The 26,790-nt window shown below is 36.1% G+C and overlaps 2 protein-coding genes across 2 annotated transcripts in view; one reads left to right on the forward strand and one right to left on the reverse strand.

Moving 5' to 3' along the window:
* The window catches only part of HSD17B4 (hydroxysteroid 17-beta dehydrogenase 4), an 88,025-nt gene that overhangs the window by 12,626 nt on the left and 48,609 nt on the right, over positions 1 to 26,790 (forward strand). The window contains exons 3-9 of the mRNA XM_033110552.1: positions 4,887 to 4,994; positions 9,083 to 9,142; positions 13,919 to 13,940; positions 14,044 to 14,090; positions 15,889 to 15,973; positions 17,631 to 17,818; positions 25,419 to 25,510. Of these exons, the coding sequence (XP_032966443.1) occupies positions 4,887 to 4,994; positions 9,083 to 9,142; positions 13,919 to 13,940; positions 14,044 to 14,090; positions 15,889 to 15,973; positions 17,631 to 17,818; positions 25,419 to 25,510 (602 nt within the window). The remainder of the gene's footprint in view (positions 1 to 4,886; positions 4,995 to 9,082; positions 9,143 to 13,918; positions 13,941 to 14,043; positions 14,091 to 15,888; positions 15,974 to 17,630; positions 17,819 to 25,418; positions 25,511 to 26,790) is intronic.
* Positions 931 to 3,350, reverse strand: LOC117025071 (E3 SUMO-protein ligase NSE2-like). Its single transcript, XM_033110836.1, is given in 4 exon segments — positions 931 to 1,109; positions 1,351 to 1,398; positions 1,401 to 1,640; positions 3,098 to 3,350. Coding segments are annotated over 4 exon segments (720 nt in total).

Below are 26,790 nucleotides of genomic sequence, written 5' to 3' on the forward strand. Positions count from 1 at the left end.
GTTGTAATCCCTGTAATTTAGCTCTGGTGATAGTGGGGTGAATGAATGGGGTCAGTATTAATTTAGAGACTTGTTTTAAATACATCTATTCTGATACTGTTTCACTGCACATTATTGACCCAATCAATTCCTTATCCCAGCTTCAATGCTTACCTGTTTGTTTGCACTTTGAACGATTTCCACTTGGGGGTGATGTTTCATTGCACAACTGAACAGTACTTAAATACTGCATTTGCCAATTTGCTTTTGAATTTTACCTTGGTTGGTTAAAAAGAGTCTTAAAAGACTGCATGTCTTAAAATCTTGATATTTTGTTACTGGTTGTTTGATGTCATTTGAATGATTACACAGAAATGAATAATTAATAGGACTTTAATATTGAATCTTACTACATTTTTATCTCTTGAGGGATAATGTAAATCTTTCTATTATTTTGTGTGTTCACAGCATTTTTCATTTGCAGTAAGACTGATAAGACTATATTGTTAGAAAAAATATATCCTAGTCTACATTTTGAAAAACTTATTTCCTTAAAAAATAAATTTTAAGTAAAAACACATTGATTTAGCTAATTTTAAATGTAGGTAGGCATTTACTTTTCTCTGTATCTTCCCTTTATCCCCTTTACGACCCAATCTCATGTGCAACCCTCATCCCAATCCAACAAAAAGAGATCGATTCTTCAGAAGAATAAAAATTTTTTTCAGGTGTGGTAATATCAATTTGGAAATATTAAAAGAGACTATAAATTTTAGTGTATGCCACCATGCCATTTACTTAGTAATTTTTTTGTATACTCCTAAAAATATATGCAATAACCCTACAGAAATGATCATTTTGCAATGCAAATTAATTTTTGTCCCACGCACTTTTTTCTCCAAGACAAGCAGATAAGCAAACTTTATATAATCAACTTTCTGGGACTGTTCATCAAGTCAGTTCCCTAATTTCAAAAAACCAAAGCAAAGCAAAGCATACTGACCTACATTGCTTCTTTAGTTCTTTCAGCTGTTGTTTAAACTGTAGAAATTTTTCATTATTTTGAAAGTCTGCACCAGAATTTTTATTCTGTAAAGCCAAAAATTTCTTCTCCACTAATAATTTTAGATCTGGATTTTTTAATTTATTTTTTTATTGGGGAATACTGGGGAACAGTGTGTTTCTCCAGGGCCCATCAGCTCCAGTTCATTGTCCTTCAATCTAGTTGTGGAGGGTGCAGCTCAGCTCCAAGTCCAGTTGTCCTTTTCAGCCTTTAGTTGCAGGGGACACAGCCACCATCTCATGCTGGAATTGAACTGGCAACCTTGTTGTTAAAAGCTCCTGCTCTAACCAACTGAACCATCTGGCCGCCCAGATCTGGTATTTTTTCTGGATACTCTTCTTTTACATGATGCATGCAGAATGCACAGCCTTTGCATAATGGTTCAGTTCCCGACCCATCATAACAAATTCAACCATTGTCTTGTCCATACTGTGTTCACTACTCACTTCAATCTGAGTTTCCACAAGTCCCAAAGCAATAGTAGAAGCTGTGTCCATTCCAGAGCTGATGCAGGATTGGAAGTTTTTTAAGAAGAGAGCAAATTCTACGCCGCTGAATGTTATCAAACCAGTTGAACCTGAGTTTGAACTGTGACACCCTGCATCTTGAAATTATTACCTGGTTGCGCGACCCAGCTCCGTCTGGCTGCACCCTGATTTCCTACACCCAGAGCCCCCCTCTTTCTCAAGTGTTTTTCAAGTTACTTGGCATTGATCTGTGTATCTTCTCATTCATTTTTGCTTGTTATTTTATAAATTTTATCTTAAATTATTGTGTGAATTAACTTTATTTGTCCCTATTATTTAGTTATGTTGGCCTTTATATACTTTATGCTAAAACTTATTGTGCATTATTTTATTCATCACATACTGAACTTTCAATATATCATAAGCTCTTTAAGATGCACCATTCTCGTACATCTATGTGTTCCTTTGCAGATTTTCCTGCAAATCGTAAATGTTCAATTAATGTTTATATCTGTATAATTGGATATAGGGAGATGCTATATGGTGTGGTCAGTTGTTAAACATATAAAGATGGCGTCATGGAATAAGTTAGTGACTGAACACATATCAGTTCTGTATGTAATTTTTGACTTCTTTTAACAGGTTTTATTTGTTTCATCATAGACCATGAAGTAGTATGTTTTATGAAAATTTACAGTTGTGCCTCTCTAATAGTTTAATATCATGCTTGTTTTTTTATCACCATTCTTGTAATCATAAGCTTTCTCAACATGGAGAAGCTATTTCACATTGTATGTTTAATCTTTTTTTTTTAATTGCAGTAAGAACAGTTGATATGAGGTCTATTCTCTTAACAAATTTTTAAGTGGACAGTAGTCCCCTCTTATGCATGGTTTCACTTTCCGTGGTTTCAGTTATCTGTGGTCCACCACAGTCTGAAAGTATTAAGTGGAAAATTTCAGAAATAAACAATTCATGAGTTTTAGATTGTGTGCCATACTGAGGTGACGAAATCTTGTGCTGTCCCCCGTCAATCATCCCTTTGTCCAGTGTATGCACTGCCTGCCCCTGTCATTTAGTAGCCATTTGGGTTATTACATTGACTCTCATGGTATCCTAGTGCTTATGTTCAAGTAACCTTTATTTTACTTAATAACGGCCCCAAAGCACAACATTAGTGATGCTGGCAATTCTGGTATGCCAAAGGGAAGCCATAAAATACTTCCTTTAAGTGAAAAGGTATGTAAGTATAGGAAAAAATATAGGCATATATATATATACACACACAGTTGACCCTTGAACAAAGTGGGGGTTATAAGGGCACCAACCCTCTACAGTGTCTACACAGTTGAAAATCCACATATAACTTTTGACTCCTCCAGAACTTACCTAGTAATATCCTACTGTTGGCTGGAAGCCTTACCAATAACATAAGCAGTTGATTAACATTTATTTTGTATGTTATATGTATTATATACTGTATTCTTACAGTAAAGTAAGCTAGAGAAAGCATGTTACTAAGAAAATCATAAGGAAGAGAAAAGGCAATTAACAGTATTTATTGAAAAAAATCCGCGGATAAGTGGACCTGCACAGTTCAGACCCCTGTTGTCCCAAGGGCCAACTTGGAACAGGGTTCTATATTCTTTGCGGTTTTGGGCATCCACTGGGGGTCTTGGAACGTAGTCCTCACGGATAATGTACAGTCCAGTATTACTAACTGTCGGCACGCACTGTGTTGTACAGCAGATCTGCAGAACTGATTCATTTGGCGTGATTGAAACCATGCCCATATATTCGCAACTCCCCATTTCCTTCTCCCCGTCTCTGGCAACCACCATTGTACTCCCTGATCTTATGAGTTTGACTATTTTAGATACTTTCATGTAAGTGGAGTCATGCAATATTTGGCCTTCAGTGACTGGGTTATTTCATTTGCCATAACATCTTCAAGGTTTACCCATGTTGTTGCATATTGCAGAATTTCTTTTTTAAGGTTGAATAATATTCCAGTGTATGTAGGTACCACATTTTCTTTAGCCATTCATCCTTCCATGTACATTTCGGTTGTTTCACATTGTAATGAAGAGCGGGGAAAAGAAGGGGGAGGAGCACACGCTAGAGAGGGATTAATTTATTTAGCTATATGCAATAGCAAAATACAAAGGCAATTAAAGGAAAGGCAATTACAGAAGGTAAAGGCGGTTAAGACAAAATATATATATAGCAGAGAAGCTCACCAAACTGGGGGAAAACAGCACTGGAACAGTCAGAAATCAAAACCTTGTCAGGTCTGCGGCTGGAAAAGCTGAGAGAGACATCTCCCACTGCTGCTTGCTAGTTCTCTAGAATGCTGGAATGATGATAAATCACCAAGGACGAATGTCAAAAATCCCAAATGACACTGCCAACTGAGGTCTGTTTTATATATTTTCTCAGATGTACCTTAGAGCCCAGCTTCTTGTTCCTGCCTCCCCCTCCAGGAATGGCCAGTTCCGGGAGGTTTCGGCAGTTACTTGTTATGATAAAAACATTGCTTATCCGGCTGAAGGGCTAGTTTATATGGACAAGCAATATCTACTCTTTCTGCTTGGGGCCATTGGCTCAAGGTCTTTCAAAGCCTGGCAACGTGTCTGTCACGTCTTCCTGATATAACTCACTTCTTCACTTCATCTGCTGATGCGGGCGAAACAGACGGAAAAGCAACCTCATCTCATATCTCCCCTGCTCGGGAGGATGAGACCAAAGTGGGAAGTCTCTCAACCCCTGATCAAGAATTCTTTTAACCCTAAGCTAGCCATCACCTCACTTCCAGTAATAGAAAAAAACTAATAGACAAAACTTAATATCAGCCAATCAATGAAGGCAAATTTTCCTCCACATCTTTCCTACACATGTCCTGGCTGTTGTGAGTAGTTCTGCAATGAACACTGGGGTGCTAATATTTCTTTGAGATCCTGATTTCAATTCTTTTGAATAAATGCCCAGAAGTGGGATTGCTGGATCATATGGCAATTCTGTTTTTCATTCTTTTTGTTTGTTTTTAATTTTTTGAGGCACCTCCATACTGTTTTCTTGTGTGTTTAATCTTCAGGTTTTTTCATTGTTTTTTGTTAAAAGTGGGTTGAATCATGTTCTTCTTTACAGAAAACAACATTTCAAAGTTAAAAATTTTGTTTAAATAGTTTTGCTCTTCATATTTAAAGCAAAGAGGCATGTTTTGAATATGTATATCTCATGCTGCATTTAGTAAGATGGGGGTAGGTTGGGAGGGAATTGGGCAGATGACTAAAAAAATACACTAATAATAGAATATAATTTCAACTCATGTTGAATGTCTAGAAATGAATTCATGTTTGTTCGTTTTTGCATTACAGTGAATGATTTAGGAGGGGACTTCAAGGGATTTGGTAAAGGTTCCTCAGCTGCTGATAAGGTTGTTGAAGAAATAAGAAGGAAAGGCGGAAAAGCAGTGGCCAACTATGGTATGATATTTGAGACAACTGCACTATTTTTAAAATTTTCCTTCAACTAATGCTATTGTTTACATTAATAATCATTGAGCAAATATCTCAGCATTCCTGTGTAATTATGCAATTAGATTTTACCTAAGTCAGCCAAAGCTATTTGGCTACATATTTTATATGTGAGAAGTTTTTAAACTTTTGATGTAGATTATTTCTCAAGTCTAACTTTTATTCTGTTGTTTATTTAATTTTTTATTAATGAGCACATTGTATAATCAGTAAATCATTGTAGATGTGTATATGAATATGTTCTTGTTCTTAAAAGACCTCTTTTAGTTGAAAGGTCTTATGTATTTCTACAGAATGACATTAAATTCTTCTTTTTAAAATTGTTTAAAAAGAATCGTAAAGTATATTGTTAAAAAGTGAAATACCCCCTTTCTATACCTAGCCTCCATATTCCATTCTGCACAAGTAATCATTGCTATATGTAACTTTCTTATCTTAAAAAAACTTGAGTCAAATTTAGGCATTAAAATGAAGTCATGAGAAAAACAGCAAGTACAACCTTTACATTTGATATGTTGATTCTAATAGTATTTCTAAGGCTCCTTCTTGAATAGATTTACTTTAAAAAGCCAATGCTTACTGACTTTTCTGCAAATTAGATTGTTTTTATGGGCTAGGGATTAAATGAGATTACCAGTGTCTTTGTTTTGAAATTGTAGAGGAAAGGAAATAGGGTATGATTTGTTTTGAGTGTTCAAGAGAATAATGAGGCAGACATTTTAGTATATTCATTCCACATTAAGGATCTAGAAAATTGTTTTCAGCTTTTTAAAAATAATTTTTGGGTTTTTAAAAACCTATTTTATAAAGATAAAAATTCCATGCCCTCCCTTCTCCCCCCAGTTTTTATATGTAGCCTGTATCAATCAGGATTTGATCAGGAAAACAGAAGCCCCTTTAGGTTTTCCAATTGTTAAGGTTTTTTTTTTTTTTCTTTTTTTTCTTTTTTATTCAGGTGTATAAAACAATGTACTAGTTAGACATACCCCTTACAAAATGATACCCCCCACAATCTACTGCCCCTCTGACATCATATACTGCTATTACAGTTCCATTGACTCTATTCCTAATGCTATACTCCAAAATCTGTGACTATATATATTAAATTATAGTTGACATTCATTATTATTCAGCTTCAGCGTCAGGTGTACACTGCAGTGGTCAGGCACCTCACCCTAATAAGACAAGTGTCCATCAGATACCCTATAAAATCTTTACAACGTTATTTATTATATTCTTGAAACTGTCTTTCGTATCCCCGTGGCAATCTTGCAGTTACCGGTTGTGCTTTCTAATCCCCTCCTCTTCTCCCTTATCCCCATCCCCTCTCCTATTTAGCAACCCTCAGTTTTTCCTCTGCATCTCTGAGACTATTTCTGATTACCTTGCTCATTTATTCAGTTCTTTAGATTCCACATGTAAGAGAGATCATGTGGTATTTGTCTTTCTCCATCTGACTTATTTCACGTAGCATAATGTTCTGTAGGTCCATCCATATTGTTGCAAATGAATTTAGTAAAGTAGCAAGATACAAGTTAATGTTGAGAAATCGTTGCATTTATATACACCAATAATAAACTATCAGAAGTAGAAATTAAGAAAACAGTCCCATTTACAATTGCTTCAAAAACTATAAAATACTTAGGAATAAATTTAACCAAAGAAGTAAAAGACCTGTACTCAGAAAATTATAAAACATTGAAAAGAGGAAATAAAGAAGATACAAATAAATGGAAACACATACCGTGCTCATGAATAGGAAGAATTAATATAGTTAAAATGTCCATACTGCCTAAGGCAATATACATATTCAATGCAATTCCTATCAAACTACCAACAACGTTTTTCACAGAAATAGAATATATAATCCTAAAATTTATATGGGACCATAAAAGACCCCGAGTACCCATGGCAATATTGAGACATAAGAACAAAGTGGGAGGTATCACGATACCTGACATCAAATCATGCTATAAGACTTTAGTAATCAAAACAGCATGGTACTGGCATAAAACCAGGTACATACATCAATGGAACAGAATAGAGAGCCCAGAAATAAATCCATGCCTGTATAGTCATTTAATGTACGACAATGGAAGCAAGAATTTACTTTGGGGTAAAGACAGTCTGTTCAATAAATGGTGCTGGGAAACCTGGACAGACACATGCAAAAAAATGAAGCTGGACCCCCTCCTTACACCATATACAAGAATAAATTCAAAATGGATTAAAGACTTAAATGTAAGATCTGAAACCATAAAATTCCTAGAAGAAAATATAGGAAGTAAATTTGCAGACATTACCCGGAGTAATATTTTTACTGATATTTCCCCTCAGGCAAGGGAAGTAAGAGAAAAAATAAACATATGGGATTACATCAAACTAAAAAGTTTTTTTACAGCAAAGAAACCATCAATAAAACAAAAAGACATCCTACTGAATGGGAGAAGATATTTGTCAATGATACATCTGATAAGGGGTAAATGTCCAAAATTTATAGAAAGCTCATTCAATTCAACATCAAAAAACCAAACAACCCAATTAAAAAATGGGCAGTGGACATGAAGAGACATTTTTCTAAAGAAGACATACAGATGGTAAATAGACATATGAAAAAATGTTCAACCCTCACTAATTGTTAGAAAAATGTAAATAAAAACCACAATGAGATACCATCTCACTCCAGTCAGAATGGCTATCAGCAATAAATCAACAAACAACAACTGCTGGCGAGGTTGTGGAGAAAAGGGAACCCTCGTGCACTGCTGATGAGATTGCAGATTGGTGAAGGGTTTTAATACAGAGAATTAGAGGCTTGCGTAACCATTGGAAAGGCTGCGTAAGTGCATGTCAGGGAAACTGTGATGACGAGCTCAGCCTGCAGCAGGTGGTTCTTCAGAGCTCACCTAGGTGTGCTGCCAATCAGTCTTCCATCTTCTCATAAGATTGCCTGCATCTGCAGTCATCTGCTTTTCCATGCATTGGGTGATTACCTCTTTCAGGCATATCTAACTGATAGGGTTTCCAGGTGGGAATTCCCGCCCATTATCAGGAATTTTTTTCGCCTTCCTGTTCCCGAATCCCGAGATAGTTTTCTGTTCTCCACGATAAATCATTTCCACAAAGTGACGGCCAATACTACCAACCACTTGGGTTCAAGGAGCCGATTTTCCCAATTTCCCGACCAACTTTTCTTGGGATTTGGGAACGGGAAGGCGAAAAAGATTCCTAAGAACAGGTGGGAATTCCTGCCTGGAAACCCTACTAACTGAGGATTATATGGACCCCAGGGAAGGGACTGTATTCCTTGGCTCCTCCCCTGTGATTACGCAGAATAAAGAAGGAGGTAGGAGTGATGTTGCGTTGACAGCTGACCATTGGACACACAACTCTTGGGATAAGAGCCCTTCCCCTGGGCTGATTGGCAGAAAATAACAAAGCCACACTTTTCTGTTGAAGTTTACTTTTCTTAGTATTACAAAAACGGTTGGTTTATTTTCCATGTGTAGTTATACAGCATTGAACATGCTTTTTCAAATTAACATGCACGCACTTCTCTCCCTCCCAAATTCTGATTTGTACCTGTATGGGGAAATGCCTATGTGGTTTTTTAATATTAAATATATATGAAATAAAATTAAATATTCAGTTTGTCTGTCGTACTGGCCACATTTCAAGCACTCAGTAGCCATATGTGGTGGCTACAGCGTTAATGTAGAAATAGGATATTTCTGTCTTCATAGAAATGGTATTGGACACTGCTATTTCAGATTGTATTTGCCAAATACTTCTTATTTACCACTTTTTTTTTCTTTTTTCTTTTTTGTAGGTTAATGAATTATCTTAGGGGCTAAATTTCTTCTGTAACATTAGATCATTTATATTTGGAGCTGTGTGCCTGCAATATAGATGTATTTTTCTTGAAAATGAGTTCTGTTGAGTGAATAGTATCTGTTACGTCCTTTGATCCACAGGATTTAGAAATCGTTTGTGAGAGATCTTAACTGAAGTTTTGTACTGATTTCCTTTTCCTTCAGATTCAGTGGAAGCAGGAGAGAAGCTTGTGAAGACAGCACTGGATGCTTTTGGAAGAATAGGTGATGTTTCTTTGCATTTATGTTACCAACAGAGCAGCTGCTGCCTTCCTAGTAAAATAGTTTTGTTTTACTTTTGTTTATTAAAAACTTCCTCTTTCTTGATAATCACATTTTTAGATTTGTTCTACAAATTGATTACTTTACATACACTACATTATTCCACAAAGCGCTTGAGGTGGCAATTGTCTTGTATATATGTGTTGTTTGTTTTATATTTTTCTGCGCTTTAAGAACTTTTAAAAAATGTGTAAGTATTCTTTAAGTTCCCTTTTTATAGTAATTGAATTATATCTCAAATGTGTTTATAAAATAAAAAAATTAATCAGTATTTTAGTCTTATAGAGGACCCAGTGGAATCATTTGGATAATTATGACTCGGATTAAAATAATTCAGTGTATTGCAAATTAATGAAGATGAATTATATATAGTTGACCCTTGAAAAATGTGGCACTAACCCACCATGCAGTTGAAAATCCATGTATAACTTTTTTAAAAAGTTAGTTTCAGATGTACAAAACAACATAGTGACTAGACATTTATGTACCTTACAAACTAACAAGTCTATTACCCACCTGACATTACACAGTTATTAGAATATTATTGCCATTTATAACTTTTGACTCCCCAAAAACTTAACTACAAGAGCCCACCTTTGACTAGAAGCCTTACTGATAACATATATAGTTGATTAACATGTGTTTTGTATATTACGTATATTATATACTGTATTTTTACAGTAAAGTAAGTTAGAGAAAAGCAAATGTTATTAAGATTATAAGGGAGAGAACATACATTTACAGTATTGTACCATATTTATTGATATTGTAAGTTTGTACTGTCGGTTTACAAGATGAATTGTCAGTATCTACATCAATATCGTCTTACATGATACAAAACACTGTAAATGTTATATATATTATGAACACCACACATCAAAATGAAAAGATAATGTGAAAAAGAAATTCATGTTTACAGATATAACGATTCATGCTTTGATAACAAAGACGTAGCCGTGTGGTTGCTTTATGGTAGCCTAGTGTAATCAAAATGATTACTTCATTGTCGCCTAGCTTATACAGTAGTGAATAGATTGTTGTACAATTTTTATGGCATACAGTATGAGGGTCATATTCATAATACAGTATTGGAAACATTACATTTTTAAAAATTCACTTGCCTTTGATGACAGGGTGATTCTCAATTTCTCTAATTATGAGAGAGAGAGAGAGAGAGACATACTGTACCGTAATATAAGTCTTTGAAAGCAGAGTCATAAAACAGTAAGGAAACTAACACATTAATTTTATGTTAAATATCACTCGCCTTATGTGTATGGAAGCACAGGATATCCACTTCTGTAGAAGTCTTGCACACGAGGTTCTACATGATGAATCCTTAGGCGATGATGACACGAAAACATCTCATGCAGTTCTTACCATACAGTTGTTATATTTTTACACGAAGACACTTTATTGTATGGTGTGATGATGATTACTGTCCATTCAGTGGAAGTAGAACACCATAAAGGTCCTTATCCTTGTTGTCTTTCATGCTCAGTAGGCTGAGGGGCGGGGGGTGGTCTTGCTGTCTCAGGGATGGCAGAGGTGTAAGAGGTGGGGGAAGTGGAAGGGCAGGCAGGAGAGGCAGGCATGCTCGGTGTAACTTTATGGAAATACATCCTAATTTCTCTTTGACTCTCTTGCATTTTCATTTCTCTAAAAATGTTTCTATACAGTACTGTTCTTCTTCCACTGTTTGCTTTAGTTCTAGAGCCCGTATCCTGGAAGGGTTCGTGTCGTCAAAGCAGTCTTGAGTAATCAGAACCCTCCTGCCAGATCGTCTAATGTCAGTTTGGTTTCTGGCCCTGCTTCTTCTACATCTTCTTCCTCATTGTCTGGCACTCCAAACCAGTCATCTTCTGTTAATTCCTCTGGTGTGGTGTCCATTAGCTCTTGAATTTCTCCAAGATCTATACCTTGAAACGCTTCCCCCCACATCTCTTTTGCCATATGCACAATCTCTTTGATTGGTCCTGTCGTAAATCCTGTGACATCACGTCCAAAATCTGGACACAGTTTTCTCCAGCAGGAGGTGACTATTTTGGGCTTGATGGCTTTCACGGCTTTTTGTTTAACAATGGCATCTTCAGTGGTGTCATCCTTCCAGACTTCCACGATGTTCTCTCTGTCTGGGTTTTGTTTTATAACATCGACAATCCTTTCCATAGAGTCCTGTGTGTAATGAACCTTCCATATTAAGGCTGAATTAGAGACATTGTGTTTGGGGGCGATAGACCACTTCAGTGCCTTTGGGGTGAACTCCCGTGGTTCTGGGTGGCCAGGGGTGTCGTGCAAAACCAAAGAACATTAAGGTACTCCTGGGACAAAGTGTCAATGAAACCAATCCAGAAAGAGGGTTCTCATTGTCTAGGCCTCCTGGGTGTGCAACTGAAAACTGGCAGCTGGTGTTTGTCTTTTTCCTTCAAGGCTTGGGGGTTAGCAGCTTTATAGGTAAGTCCTGATCAGAAACCCAACTGCATTTGCACAAAATACAGTTAGCTTATCTCTTCCGGCCTTAAATCTGGTGCTCATTTCTCTTCCTTAATAATAAACGTCTTTTGTGGCATTATTTCCTCTCCCCAGAATAGGGCACTTTCATTTGCATTAAAAATCTGTTCAGCTAGATACCCTTTCTCTTGAGCGGTTTTCTTAAAGGTGTCTGGGAACTCATCTGCTGCCTCTTGGTCAGCAGAAGCTGTTTCTCTGGTATCTTTGACATTTTTTAAGCCAAACCTTAACTTCTAAAATGATCACACCATCTTTTGCTGGCATTGAATTCTCCAGCTTTAGATGCTTCATCTCTCTTGTGCTTTAAGTTGTCATCTAATGACGTCACTTTTTCTTGATTCATACTAGAGTCTATAGGCATGCCTTTCTTACAGAAATCCTGGACCCACATCAAAGCTGCATTTTCAATACAAGATAAAAAACGTATTTTGCAAAAAGTGTGAAATTTTTGTGCCTGCTGAAGTGGCTGCAGTGATGGCTTCATGAGTTTTCTTTCTTTTACAGTGGTTCTTAATGCTGGGTTCATTTATCTTGAAATGCAGGCAACCACAGTTGTAGCCCTCAATGTATGGTACATGTCAAGCAATTCACCTTTTTAAAATAATGTCATGACTTTTCTCTGCTTCTTGGGAGAACTTCCAGAATCACTAGTGGCACTTTGTATGGGTCCCATGCTGTTATTCAGGTTCACGGTATTGCACTAAAAAATGAAAAATAGAGGAAAGCCGTAAGAGATCGCTTTTTACTGCTATACACAATTGGCTGGAGAGAGGAACTTCTGATGGGAGCTATTAGCATCACATGGTATTGTAAGCGGATACTTACAGCCCTTGAGCTCACTGCATTAGCGACAGGAGGTGGCTACAGAGTCATTACAGTATGTACTATAGTTAATTTAATGCAGTTGTGATTTAATACTGCATCTTTACGTTTGTTTACATTTCTCTCAACTGAATGGCACCACGTATGGTCTGTGTTTTTGCATAAGTTTTGATAAATTTTAACTTCATAATGGATTTGTATATATTTTATGGTAGTAAATGATTGAATAGATCAGTGCCTGCATATTTTTTGTATGTATTCATCATATAATTTTTTTGTTATTTCTAGGCTACGCGAGTACTTGTCTGTGAGTTTTTCACATTGTTGCAAATCTCCAAAAATTTTTCCAGTGGATTTACTGGAAAAATCCACATACAAATGGACTCAGGCAGTTCAAACCTGTGTTGTTCAAGGGTCAACTGTGTAATAAAAATCTTCATTTTAAAGAAGCATTTTCAATATGTTGTTTAGTCCATTTTTCTCTAGATAATCTTCCTGGTTTAATTCCACACTATTTTAAAAAAGAATTATTGAATTCTAGAGGGAAACATTACTGCAGATAAGCCCAACATGTGTACAACCTGAAAAACATTAATTTTTATAATTTGAATGTGCTAACCCCCATATTTATAATATTTTTTTAGTTATGTCTTAAGAGACATGTTCACATACCATCTGACAGAAGGGTAGAGACCACAGAGACGTGAAGTCATAGGTTGAAAACGGCTACAAGATGGTGGTTGAACTTTAAAAAATCATTTCTCTTTTCAAAGTGAGAGTACAATTATGTGTTAAGATAGGAATCAGTTTTTAACTCTAGTGGTTTTCTTTGTGGGCTTTTGACTTTTGAGTGACAAGAAAATACCTTTTAAGGTTTTTAACTTTCCAAGTGAATTTTGAGGTTAAATGAGTAGTGGCTTGTGGTTACCACAGAATCCTAAGAACCTAAGAGTTGTGCCATAGCTAAATCTATTAATAATAAGCTGATAGAATTATGGCAGAAGGTAGAGGTGGAAAAATTCAGATATGCAAGTTTAAGAGCAAAGCACTGATGTAATATGATACTGTGGTTTTGTGAATCATATATTTTTTATTTTTCGCTATAGGTATAAAATTTTGTTCTGAAAGCACTTTTACCAGTTGTATATACAGAGGGTGCCAAAAAAATGTATACACATTTTATAAAAGGAAAAAACTGTATTCAAATTGCAATAATATATACCGATAATAAAAGATGAATACAGGTCATGCATATACATTTTTTTGGCACCCCTGGTACTTTTCCATGGGGAAAAAAACCATTTTTGAAAGAAATGTGAGTTGTAAGCAAATGCAAATTAACATAGTTGCTTTTATATTTCTGACTTAGATCTTTTTATATTGCAGATATTGTGATCAACAATGCTGGGTGAGTATTTCTATTTTCATTTTTAATAAAGCAATGTGCACGCAAACTTGCTTTTTTTTTTTTTAACGTGTATACTCTAATTGGTATAATATCAATTTTCTAGGATTCTGAGAGACCGTTCCTTCAGTAGAATAAGTGATGAAGACTGGGGTAAGTTGTATTTAATATGTGTCTCTGTGGAACATACCTATCTATTTAGCCTTTTAATATTTGATAAATTTATACATTTAAGGAAAAACTTGGTTTTATCTACTTTTTCCTCTGTTAATGTAAGTGATGAATAAGCTTTATAACTGAAAATGATGAATAGTTGGAAATAGCCCATTTTTTTAACATTTGATAAAAAATTTTTTTAATCAGTTGGCAAAAGTTATTCAGAAGGATTTTGTGGCTTTTGATTTGTTTCCCTCATTTTTTCCTTGAGAGGTTGTCAGCATTTTCTAGCAGTATTAACTCTTTCTAACAGCCTTTAGCGTGCTTATCTGGCTGTGTGATTCTTATTTCAAGAACAAGAGCAGGATATGGAAGGGAGCGTGGGGCACTAAAATGATGGAGATCTTAGAACTAGGTGGGAAAAACCTAGCTGTAATTGTGAAGCTTCTGACAAGGAGGAAATTTTTCCATTAGGAATGCCATGTTGGAAAGATTGAGTTTAGATAATGAACAAATCACAGTTACAAAATTTTTTTTCCTATTTGCTCTTCTTTGCCCTTACCTTTCATTGGCCATCAGAACTAAAACAAACACTGGTGGCTGAGACAACGGCAGGCATGATAACTGAGGTGAATTATATCATTGTTTATAGAGTGTGCTTCTGGAGAATATTGCCAGAAATTTTTTTGGAAGAAGCACAATATCTTTGTGTTTTAGAGTTGAGCAAAGAGGGGCTTTTAGTTTCCTCTTCTCTTGTAACAACTGGGATAAAAAAGAAACTGAGAAAGCTAAGATTTGTTGGACAAGGGGGCATATGTTGGTGCTTTCCTTTGAGCTCTGGTGGAGCTGGGATGTTTTCTGTTTTCACCCTAAGCTCACCACTCCTAACTATCCTTTGCTTTTTTATTTTTTTAATGAGCCTTGCACTCCCCGGGGCTGAGGCAGTTGGGCATCAGCCATTGGTTGGCTGCTCACAGCTGGGAATCGAACCGGTGACCTCGGTGTTAGGAGCACAGCCCTCCAACCACCTGAGCCACCAACTGGCCTACCCTTTTTTTTTTTTAAGTTTTTCACTTTCACATTATTCTAATAGACACATGTAAAAACATTTGTTGAGGCCCCAGATTGAAACAAAAATAAATAAAAATGGTTAGAAACATAACTAAAAAAATAAAATTAAATCAAATATAAAGAAAATTGAATTTAAAAAAAAGTCAGTCTAGAGGATTTTGTCTACCTGAATCATTCCCCAGGTTGTCTGTTTATTAGATTGACATCCCGAAAACAGATAGGTTTGTCTCTCTTCTTCCCTTTCTCCCTCCCTCCTTGGTCCTCCCATTTTCTACCCTCTGCTCCTCAATTCTCTCTAACTCATTTATAAACCCTGGGGAAAACAGGAATGTAGGGAGATACTGAGTGTTTTGTAAACATTTCTTGATAAATTGTGGTTTATGACTGGTTTATAACTAACGTTTGTGTCGAGTCCCAATTATGTATGTAAAATTCTTGGGTATTAGTGAATTTTTATGTAAGCAAGCATAAATTAAAAATATGTACAGGGATCTCAATAATTTTATAAATAATATAGAAAATGGGTATGAACTATTAATTGGTTTCATAATTGGAACAAAAGCAAAAACATTTTCTCAGAGAGCAGTGCGATAATAGATGATTTTGAATGCTGGGTATAAAATTAACATCTGTTTATAAGTAAATCATTGCTTAATGTTGTTTCTGAGACATGCCTAGTTGAATTTTTGATGAAACATATAATAAAAATAATTTTTTGTTTTAGATATAATCCATAGAGTTCATTTGCGGGGTTCCTTCCAAGTGACCCGGGCAGCATGGGATCACATGAAGAAACAGAATTTTGGAAGGTAGAGTTGCATGTGGCTTTTAAGGGGGATTAGAGATGTGTGTGGGTTCTTGGGTACAGGGAATGATAATTGCTTTGACATTGAGGAAAACATCTTCATATATGTGTAGGCTTTTTAAATGTAGTTCTGACACATACTCTCTCATTAAATTGGTCATTTAGTCACAGATTAGCTGAGCTGGACACCTTTATATTCCTTTTCACCTCCTACTTTTCATTATTAATGATTTTCCTGTCGTTCTCTGATATTTTACCAGTACATACATTGAGGATTTAGCTATACTTTATTCTTTAACCAAAATATCATTTTGTGTATCCGGTGACCAAATGGGGAGGGATGAGAGGCTGTTTCCTCCTAGCTGGTACTTGTCAGACATGAGTTAGTCTTTACAACCTTTTTAGGAACTGGAGAACTCTCATGGTTGCATCTATGTGAGTGACAGCCTGGCAGAGCTAGTTAGTGGCTCCATGCACTCTGATGTCAAGGTCATTCCTGTTAACTTAGGGTTTACACACATTTACTAGAAGTGAATTGTTTGTGATACCTCTTCTTACTGGAGATTTGTAATTTATCCTGACCCTAGCAGCTTCTGAAAGCAAATGATACGATTTATTTTACTTGATGTACTAAGTAAAGTGAGTGAGATTGGGTCAGATTATGAGATGGCATTATTTTAATATGAGGCATTTCGTATTATTGAGGAAGGGAGAGGGGCAAAGTGATGAGGACTAAAGAATTAGACCCGCTTTATCTAATGTTTCTTACCACATTTTAACTTCTATATTGCCAGTTTATTTGATTTTTATAAATATTCCTTGTTTTCAGTAGATAATGAATGTACATTCTTACACTTGAACTCATTTGGTTCTGACCAGGGATTCTTCTTCTTCTTCTTCTTCTTTTTTTTTTTCTTTCTAATTTTCTATGGGGGAATATTGGGGAACAGTGTGTTTTTTAAGGACTCATCAGCTCCAAGTCAAGTCGTTGTTTTCAATCTAGTTGTGGAGGGCGTAGCTCACTTGCCCATGTGGGAATTGAACTGGCGACCTTGGTATTAGGAGCACTGCGCTCTAACCAATTGAGCCACTCGGCCACCCCAGTGATTCTTTTTAAAACAGTTAAATCTTGTAGTTGAATTTTGAGAAATTACTTTTGTTATTAATATTATTTTAGACAATATGAATCTTGACAGTAAGAACGTAATGACAACAGTATACAGAGTCACTTTTGAGTCTCTTGAGATGTAATAGTACCAAAAAAGAAAAAAAGAAAGCTTAGAATTGTAACGTTATCAAAACATGGTAAAGATAAAACTGAAAGCAACAAAGGAGCAAGACCAAACATTTGGTTCTGGTCAAAACCAAATGAATTCAAGTGTAAGAATGTACACAAATAAAGAAACAAAAACTGAGAGACACAGACAACAGTTTAGTTGTTACCAGAGGGTAAATGGGGAGGGGATGGTAGATGAGGGTAAAAGGGATCAAATATATGGTGATGGAAGGAGAACTGACTCTGGGTGGTGAACACACAATGTAATATACAGATGATGTATTACAGAATTGTACACTTGAAACCTATGTAACTTTACTAACCATTGTCACCCCAATAAACTTTAATCAAAAAAAAAAATGAGGTAATTGATTTTTCCTTTTAGGATTATTATGACTACATCGGCTTCAGGAATATATGGCAACTTTGGCCAGGCAAATTACAGTGCTGCAAAGCTGGGTCTTTTGGGCCTTTCAAATACTCTTGCACTCGAAGGCAAGAAAAACAACATTTACTGTAACACTATTGCCCCTATTGCTGGATCAAGGATGACCGAGAATATTCTTCCTCAAAGTAAGTAGCTTAGATTATTTAGTTCTATAACCCATAAACCTGTGTGTAATGAGCTTTGTAAAAGTATTTAATTTTCTGAATAGTTACAAAATTATTTTCTTTACAGTATCAAACAGTATCTTATAGTTTGTGTTCATTATAGAAAATTTAGAAAAGCACAAAGGAAAAAATGAAAAAAATGACCCATAATTCTATCACACTAAGATAAACTTTCATTCTTTTTCTCTGTATAGGTAGACATGTATAAAATAATTATATATGTATACGTATATATGTATATATGTACATAATTATATCTATGTCTAATACAGAGAAAAAGAATGAAAATTCATATATAAATATATATGTATGTATATATTATATATATCTATATATAATATATATATGTGTGTGCCAGGTGGTTTCTGGCAGGCTGGCTGTAATTGGAGCAGGCATGGTTTGGGAGAGACCCAGGATGTTCTGTGTTGGGGTCATCTTGGTGGGATGGCTGGAGCTGGAGTCGGCATGAGTTGGGGGCGTACTGGAGCACTTTTTAACTTTTGCCATTTTTATTATAAAATGTCTTGGTGTAGACCTCTTTGGATTCATGTTGTTTAGGACTCTCTGCTTCCCAAACCTGTATGTCTGTTTCCTCCCACAGGTTAGCGAAGTTTTCTCTTGTCCCCCATATATATATATATATATGTATATGTGTGTGTGTGTGTGTGTGTATATATGTGTGTGTATATATATATATGTGTATATATATATGTGTGTGTGTGTATATATATATATATAAACAGATTTGGGTAATAGCATTCTTGTTTTATAATAATTATTATTTTAAAATGAATAGACTCTTAATCTATTGGTTATAGAGTAGCATGCTGTTTAGTCTTCACTTTTTCCTTCTGGTTTTTTCTTGTAATTGATTTCTAGTTTCATACCATTGTGGTCAGAAACGATGCTTGATATGATTTCAGTATTCTTGAATTTATTAAGACTTGTTGTGTGGCCAAATATGACCTATCCCAGAGAATGATCTATGTGCATGTGAAAAGATTGTGTGTTCTATAGTATTGGAATGAAATGTTCTATATATGCATGTATCTGATATAATATGTTATTTAAGGGCTGTATTTCCTTACTGATTTTCTGTCTGAATGAGCTATCCATTGGTGTAAGTTGGGTATTAAGTCCCCTTTCCTATTATTGTATTACTGTCAATTTGTCTCTTTATGTCTGTTAATATTTCCTTTATATATTTAGATGCTCCTATGTTGGGTGCGTATACTTGTATATTTACGAAAGTTATATCCTCTTCTTGTATTGAACCCTTTATATCAGCATGTAATGACCTTTTGTGTCTTTTGTTACAGTCTTTGTTTTAAAGTCTGTTTTGTCTGATATGAGTATTGCTATCCTAACTTGCTTTTTGTTTCCATTTGCATAGAATATCCTTTTTCATCCCTTCATTTCACTCTGTGTGTCTTTCTATCTGAAGTGAATCTCTTGTAGGCAGCATATAGATAGGTCTTGTTTTTTTATCCATTCAGTCACCATATGTCTTCAGATTGGAGAATTTAGTTCATTTACAAATAATTATTGATAAGTATATACTTATAGTCATTTTAAAAAATTGTAGTTCTTCTCTGTTCTTCTTTTCTTGGTGTCTTCCCTTGTGGTTTGATGATTTTCTGTAGTGTTATGTTTGGGTTCTTTTCTCTTTATTTTTTGTGTATCTATTATAGGCTTTTGGTTTGTGGTTACCATGAGGTTCATATATATCTACCTATATACATAGCAGTATATTTTAAGCTGATAGTTGTATATGTTCTAACACATTCCAAAAGCCTTATATTTTTACTCCCCCACTACATTTTGTATTTGACGTCATATTTTACTTCTTTTTATTTTGTGTATTTCCTAACTACTTATTGTAGTTATAGTTGATTTTACTACTTTCATCTCTTAACCTTCGTACTGGCTTTTTAAGTGGCTGATCCACTGCCTTTTTTATATATTTGCCTTTACCAGTGAGATTTTTTTTTCTTTTATGTATTTTCCTATTTCTAGTTATGGCTTTTTCCTTTCTGCTTAAAGAAGACCCTTTAACATTTTTTTGTAAAGCTGGTTTAGTGGTGATGAATGTCTTTAGGTTTTGCTTCTCTGGGAAACTCTCCTCTAATTCCTTGTGATAACCTTGCTGGGTAGAGTATTCTTGGTAATAAGTCTTTTTCTTTTTAGCATTTTAAATACATCCTGCCACTCCCTTCTGGCCTGAAAAGTTTCTACTGAAAAATCAGCTGATAGTCTTGTGGTGTTTCCCTTGTATATGACAAGTTGTTTTCTGTTGTTGCCTTTAAGATTCTCTTTTTATTTTTAACTTCTGCCATTTTTATTATAAAATGTCTTGGTGTAGACCTCTTTGGGTTCATGTTGTTTAGGACTCTCTGCTTCCCAAACCTGTATATCTGTTTCCTCCCACAGGTTAGCGAAGTTTTCTCTTGTTCGCTTCTGGGACCCCTACAATATGAGTATTAGTGTGCTTGATGTTGACCTGGAGGGCCCTTAAACTCTCCTCATTTAAAATATTTACTTCTTTTTGCTGTCCTGACTGGGTAATTTCTACTCTTCTGTCTTTCAGATTGCTGATCTGCTCTTTATGAAGTAATCTGTTGTTGATTCTTTCTAATGTATTTTTTTTTTTTAATTTCAGTTGTATTCTTCAGCTCTGATTGGTTCGTTCTTAGTATTTTCCCTTTGCTGACGTTCTCATTGTTCTTCCATTCTTCTCCTGAGTTCAGTGAATTTCTTTATTACCATTACTTTGAATTCTTTATCAGGTAAATTACTTATCTTCGTTTCATTAGTTTTTTTGTGTGGGGTTTTGTGTGGGGTTCTTTCATTTGGAATGTATTTCTTTCCTCATTTGGTTTGACTTTTTGTGTTTGTTTCTATGAATTAGGTGACACAGCTACCTCTTCCGGTCTTGAAGGAGTGACCTTGTCTATGAGCAATCCCTGTGTAGACTGTGTGTGCCAGGTGGTTTCTGGCAGGCTGGCTGGAATTGGAGCAGGAATGGTTTGGGAGAGACCCAGGGTGTTCTGTGTTGGGGTCATTTTGGTGGGATGGCTGGAGCTGGAGTGGGCATGAGTGGGGGGCGTACTGGAGCACTCTGTGCTGGGGATGCCCTGGTGGGATGGCTGGAGCTAAAACAGGTGTGGATCTGGGTGTCCTGGGGCATGCCATGCAGGTGCCACTTTGATGGGATGGCTGGAACTGGAGTGGGTGTGTGTCTGGGGGTCCCAGGGTACACTGCGTCAGGGTTGCCTTGGAAGGATGGCTAGACCTGGAAGAAGTGTGGGCTCCGGGTGTCCTGGAACATGACTTGCCAGTTCCACCCTGGCAGGATGGCTGGATTGGGTGCACGTTGGTGGGGTCCCTGAACACTTGCATTGGAGCCATCTTTGGGGGATGGCTGGAGCTGGTGTGGGTCAGGGAACTTGGCAGGCCAGATGGGTGCCTGGACTGTGCTCCTGTCCTTGCTGTCAAGATGAAAGGGTAACAAAAAATGATTCTGTTTGATACCCTGATCCTAAAGATGGTTCCAGCAGTTCCCCACCCATTTGGCAGACACTCCAGAGTTTGTAAATGGATTTCTTTCACATATAGCCTATGTATCCTTTCCTTTAATCTGCTGTTTTTTCAGCCTTGCCCCAGGGTGGGTGAGTCTGCATGTGGACCCCCCCAGTGATTTCCCTACTGCAGGTCACTGCATTGGGGATGGGGTTCCCATTGTTACCATGTCTCTGTCTCCTGCCCTTCTCTGTGAGATCCCTCTGTTGTTCGTTGTGCAGAAGCCGTTCAGTCAGCCCCTCAGTTCTATATCTAGGTGTATATTCAGTGTATTTGTGGGAAGAGGTGAATTCAGGGTCTTTTTATCTTGAACCCTTATTCTGGTTTTTATTTTTTATAGCTTAGAAAAAGCTGAACATTTATTTTGCCCCAGGGTTTTTTTCCTCTTCCTCTGAAATATCACTTATAGGCTATCAAAGGAATTATGTTTAAAAACCAGATTTTATGAGTAATATGTGGAGACATTTGTAGTTTCTTTTTCCTCTAATGTACGTAACTTACATGTTTCTTACATGAAGTGAAGCATAATCCTCGAATGAAGACCCATGAACTAACTTCCCAAGCTGTATTTGTTATTCACTGCTGCGTGATAAAGTACTCTAAAACTTAGTGGATTAAACAGCAAACATTTATTATCTCACATAGTTTCTGGGGTCTGGCATCTTCAGTGGCTTAGCTGGGAAGTTCCGGTTTTGGGTCTCTAAAAAGGTTTTAACGAAGATGGTTGCTGGGACTCCAGTCATTCAGAAGCTTGCTGGGTTGGAGGATCCACTTCCAAACATACATGCGCATGACAGGAGGCTTCCCTTCCTTCCTAGCTGTCATCTGGAGGACTCGGTTTCTTACCATGTGGGTTTCTCCATCGGACTATTTATATGGCAGCTGGCTTCCCCCAGAGCTAATAAATTGAAAGAGAGAAACAGTCACCAGGATAATAGTTGACGATATCTTTTCATTTCAGAGTGACATAGTATCATTTCTGTTCTGTTGGTCACAGAGACCAACTCTGGTATATTGTGGGAGGGGACGGCAAAGAGGGGTGAATAAGAGGAGATGGGGATCACTGGAGCCATCTAGACCAGCTGTCATGCAACCCCAAAACTGGGGCATACCAATAACTTGCATCTATCTTTGTTATCCTTTCATCTCAAACCCCTTGCTTCCCCCAAGATGTAATCACTTAAAGAAAATGATTGGTTTTCATTTCCTTACCCTTTCTTAAAAAAAAAATAAATACATGGCTAAACCCTTTATTGTTTGGTTTGCTTGATTTTGATCCTAATGAAATTGTCATATGCTGTGCTTTTCAGGGAGGGGTTGCTCTTTGGTTTTTTTCTACGCAGTGTTATATATCTAAGATTAATTCATGTTATATTTAGCTGTAGTTCACTCATTTTTACTGCTGTGTCATAATCCATTATGTGAATTTATCTAATTCTTATTAATAGACATCTGGGTCTGTGTCAGTTTATTTGCTTTTTTGAACAGTGCTGCCATTTTTTTTTTTTTTTTTTACAGTGTTTCCGTTCTTGTTCATATGTCCTGAGTCACGTAAACAAGAATTTTTCTAGGGTGTGTGCTTAGAAGTAGAATTGCTGAATTATAGAATATACCGGGGGTGCCAAAACAATGTATACAAGTGGACACTTTGGTCAACGTTGCTCAAGCAGTAGTTCGCCGTAATCAGAAGTGTCTGGATGCTGATGGTAACCACTTTGAGCACCTCTCCTAACTGCAGAAGTCAAACGTGACTTGTATTCATCTTTTGTTATTGGTATATGTGTATATTGAGTATTACAATTTTAATACAGTTTTCTGTTCTTAAAATGTGTACATATTTTTTTGGCACCCTCTGTATATAAATGCTAAACTTAAGATAATGCTAAATTATTTTCAAATAGATTAAGCCAATTTAACACCCAACCAGTGGTTACAAAGTTCTCACTGATCTCTGGTTGGGTCGGGGGTCTCTAGGATCACCTTTAGGCTCGATGATGCTCTAGAAGTCACAGAACCCAGACAAAGCTGTTAGCGTAATGGTTATGGGTTTTTAGAGTGAAAAGATACAGGTTAAAATGAGCAGAGAGGAAAGGCACATGGGGTGAAATTCAGAAGAAACCAGGCTGGATGCTTTTAAGTGTTGCTAGGCAGGCAAGCTCGCCTGAGCCTTGGGGTCCAGGCTTTTTATTGGTGGTCAGTCATGTAAGCCTGCGGCCCCTGCGTGATTGGACTCTGCTACACAGATTCCAGCCCCTCAGAGCAAAAACAGGCTTCATCATAAGTCACATTGTCCGCATAAACTATCTGATGACACTGGTTCTGCGTGGCCCACGTACTCAGGCATACAAAAACCCTCTTATTAGGCAGATTATTCCAAGGCTCAGAGCTCACCCCCCAGGAGTTGGCCAAGGGTCAGTCCTGAAGACAAACCTTTCTGGGATTCTGCAGAGTTTTGAAGCAACCTTGACCTGCTGAGTTAACCCTTTTCTACAATCTGGTCCTTCTCCAAACTTGGTATTGTCAATGTGTGCCAATCTAGTGAGTATAAAGTGGTATCTCATTGTTATATTCTCAGGAACTTCACTTAAAACTCTTTTGAACCTTGTATTTTTTTTGTTCGTAAAATTGAGCTTAATAAGATGCTAGCTAACCTATGTGTTTTGAGTACTGGAAAACAAGAATATTTACTTACATTATTAGTGACAATATGTGAAAAAAGATGCAAGGCAGAAGTATTTTTTCCTACGTGACTTATGTTCCTTTCTTTTTTTCTCACCTAATACAATGGATGCTGAGTTGGATTTTATAGACGTGTTTATTGCTGTATTCAATACTGCTGTAAAGTTAGTCAACTCAAACTTCAGAATCTATATAAATATCCTTTAACATTCCATTTTGCAATTAATGCTGGTATATAAAGGAAATTAGAGGAATGTTATGTATTGAGACGAATGTTATATGGGTTAAGAATTTGTTTTATCATGTAATTTGAGATGGTTGGAATCTCCCTTTGGTTTTCTCCTCATATTTATAACAGAGTGGAGAACAGTGCACCACTAGACTTTTTGCATACTGGAGAGCTTTTAGAGGCTATAAAGTGAAAAGTTTTTGGAGTTGCTCCTTAACTTATGGAGACTGTAAATATCATCATTGTTACTTTAGCATATTAATATAAAATTAGGTTTTGTCATTTCACAATTAAAATTTGCAATTATCTAATTGTTTAAAGACTATAAAGTAAGTATATTAACAAATTGAATCTCATTTGAGCCTTGGAACAACTTGATGGTACAGGTAAGGAAAGCACTCTGCTTACCATGGTACTAATGAAGGCACAGCTCCAAGGGAGTCGAGTGATGTGCTCACAGTCCTAAGTGGCCTGCAAGGCAGGGCTAGCAGTAAAATCCATGTCTTCCTACTCCTTGTGTAGTACCTTTCTGCTCTGTTAAGTTGCTCACAGAAAGGATACAATTGGGAAAATATTTCTTACACTTTGTTACTCATCAGCGATGGTTGCAAGGTCCATTTCACATCGTTATCTTACTGCCATTACAATTGTCAGAGCTGTTTTTTTTTGTTTTTATTTTTTCTAGCTTATGGTTAGATAGCTGGGAAAACAAAAAAGTTTTGGGAATGAATGGTACTGAGTTCCTCATGTTATATGTAGAATTGCACACCAGTCTTTGCCTAGGCAGCTCTAACTTGCCTTTTCCTGAATATTATGTTATCTATCTTGGAAAAGTATATTTGATGTATTCAATGTTAGAAGCTGGAGAAAGCTTTAGGAGTGTCTCCATTGGGATGGAAAATGTTCTTTGAAAAGCTTTGAATGTTAGACTAATTAATTGTGTATATTTAATTTTGTTCTTATTTATTTAAATTACCTATACTTTTATAAATAAGAAATTCTCAGAAAATAAAATGATTGATTAAATATGTATACTTGTTTAAACACTTTTTCTTTTTTTTGTATTTATTTCAGATATGTTGGAATCTCTGAAGCCTGAGTATGTGGCACCCCTGGTTCTTTGGCTTTGCCACGAGAGTTGTGAGGAAAATGGTGGCCTGTTTGAGGTATTCTGAACTTTCTTGGTTTCTCCCAAATTAATATTTGTGTAACTAAATACAAAAAATGATTTAAAAATTAGTATTTTTCAGTTGTTCACATTTGTAAAAAATCTACATCAGTTGACATCACTTGCATATTTTTTAAATATTATGGTTATGTGATAATTAAGGAACGAGTGTTGATTAATGTCTTTTTTTGAGAAAATAGCAGCAACTTCATAAGTTCTGTTTTTATTTAGTTCTTCATTTCTAATATTCTTACCAAATGAAAATGTGGCTTATGTGTTTATCACACACATAAAGTGTCATTTGGTTCGAGAAACTCAATGGTAAAGTACAAGGATGAGCATAGGGGTTAGAGTCAGCCAGGCTAGATTTTGAATTCTTGTTCTGGTAATTGCTAGCTTGCTGGAATTTTGTACAAATTAACCTCCCTGAGCCTTGGTTTCTTTGGGGTTTCATTGTGACAACTAGAAATTATACTTTTAAACTCTTAGCATAGGACCTAGTACATATTAGTCACTCCTCAATTTTAAATATTACAGCAGCATAGCAGGAATTTAGTCTGGGTATGATAGGTCAGTAAACACAACTTATCTTAACTTTAAAAAAATAAACTCTCTATTTTTTCTTGTTGCAAAACTTTAAATGTTTATTGTTTTAACAATAAAAACCACACATAATCCCACTATCTATGAGACCCAGTTTTCACTGGTAGTCTGTCCTTTTATATTTCTTTATGCTAGCATATACATTTTTGATTCCTTATTTCAGTTTGATCTCTTTTTTCCTAGCATGAACTGTTATATTTCAGACTCTCCCCCTTTATTTGATTCTCTGTGGTAATAATGAACGTTTTATGTGAGGAATACTATGATATCCAAAAATATTTCTTGATAGCAAAATAACCTGGCTCAGTTTGAAGTGAATGATGTATTAGCCTGATTCATTTGAATAAAAAGCTGATAAGTAAATAAAAACCAGTCTACACATGTCTAAGCAAAGCTATGTACCTCCACTTTCTTAATCACAACCATTGAATGTGAATTGTGAAAAATTAAAGGTGGAAAGACCTTTACAACTCTAAATATACAGAAGAGGAAAATTTAATATAATAACCATATAGAGCTCAAAATTTGGCCTGCCTGTCTTTTTTTTCATTGGGGAATTAAAAAAAAACTTTTTATCTTTTACACTTATGTTTATTATTCTGTCAACAAAAGTATGTGCTTTGTAGAAAACTTCAACTATGCAGGAAAACATATAGAAGAAAATAGAAATCACCC

This window comes from Rhinolophus ferrumequinum, chromosome 7, assembly GCF_004115265.2.
Source record: "Rhinolophus ferrumequinum isolate MPI-CBG mRhiFer1 chromosome 7, mRhiFer1_v1.p, whole genome shotgun sequence".
NCBI lineage: Eukaryota > Metazoa > Chordata > Mammalia > Chiroptera > Rhinolophidae > Rhinolophus > Rhinolophus ferrumequinum.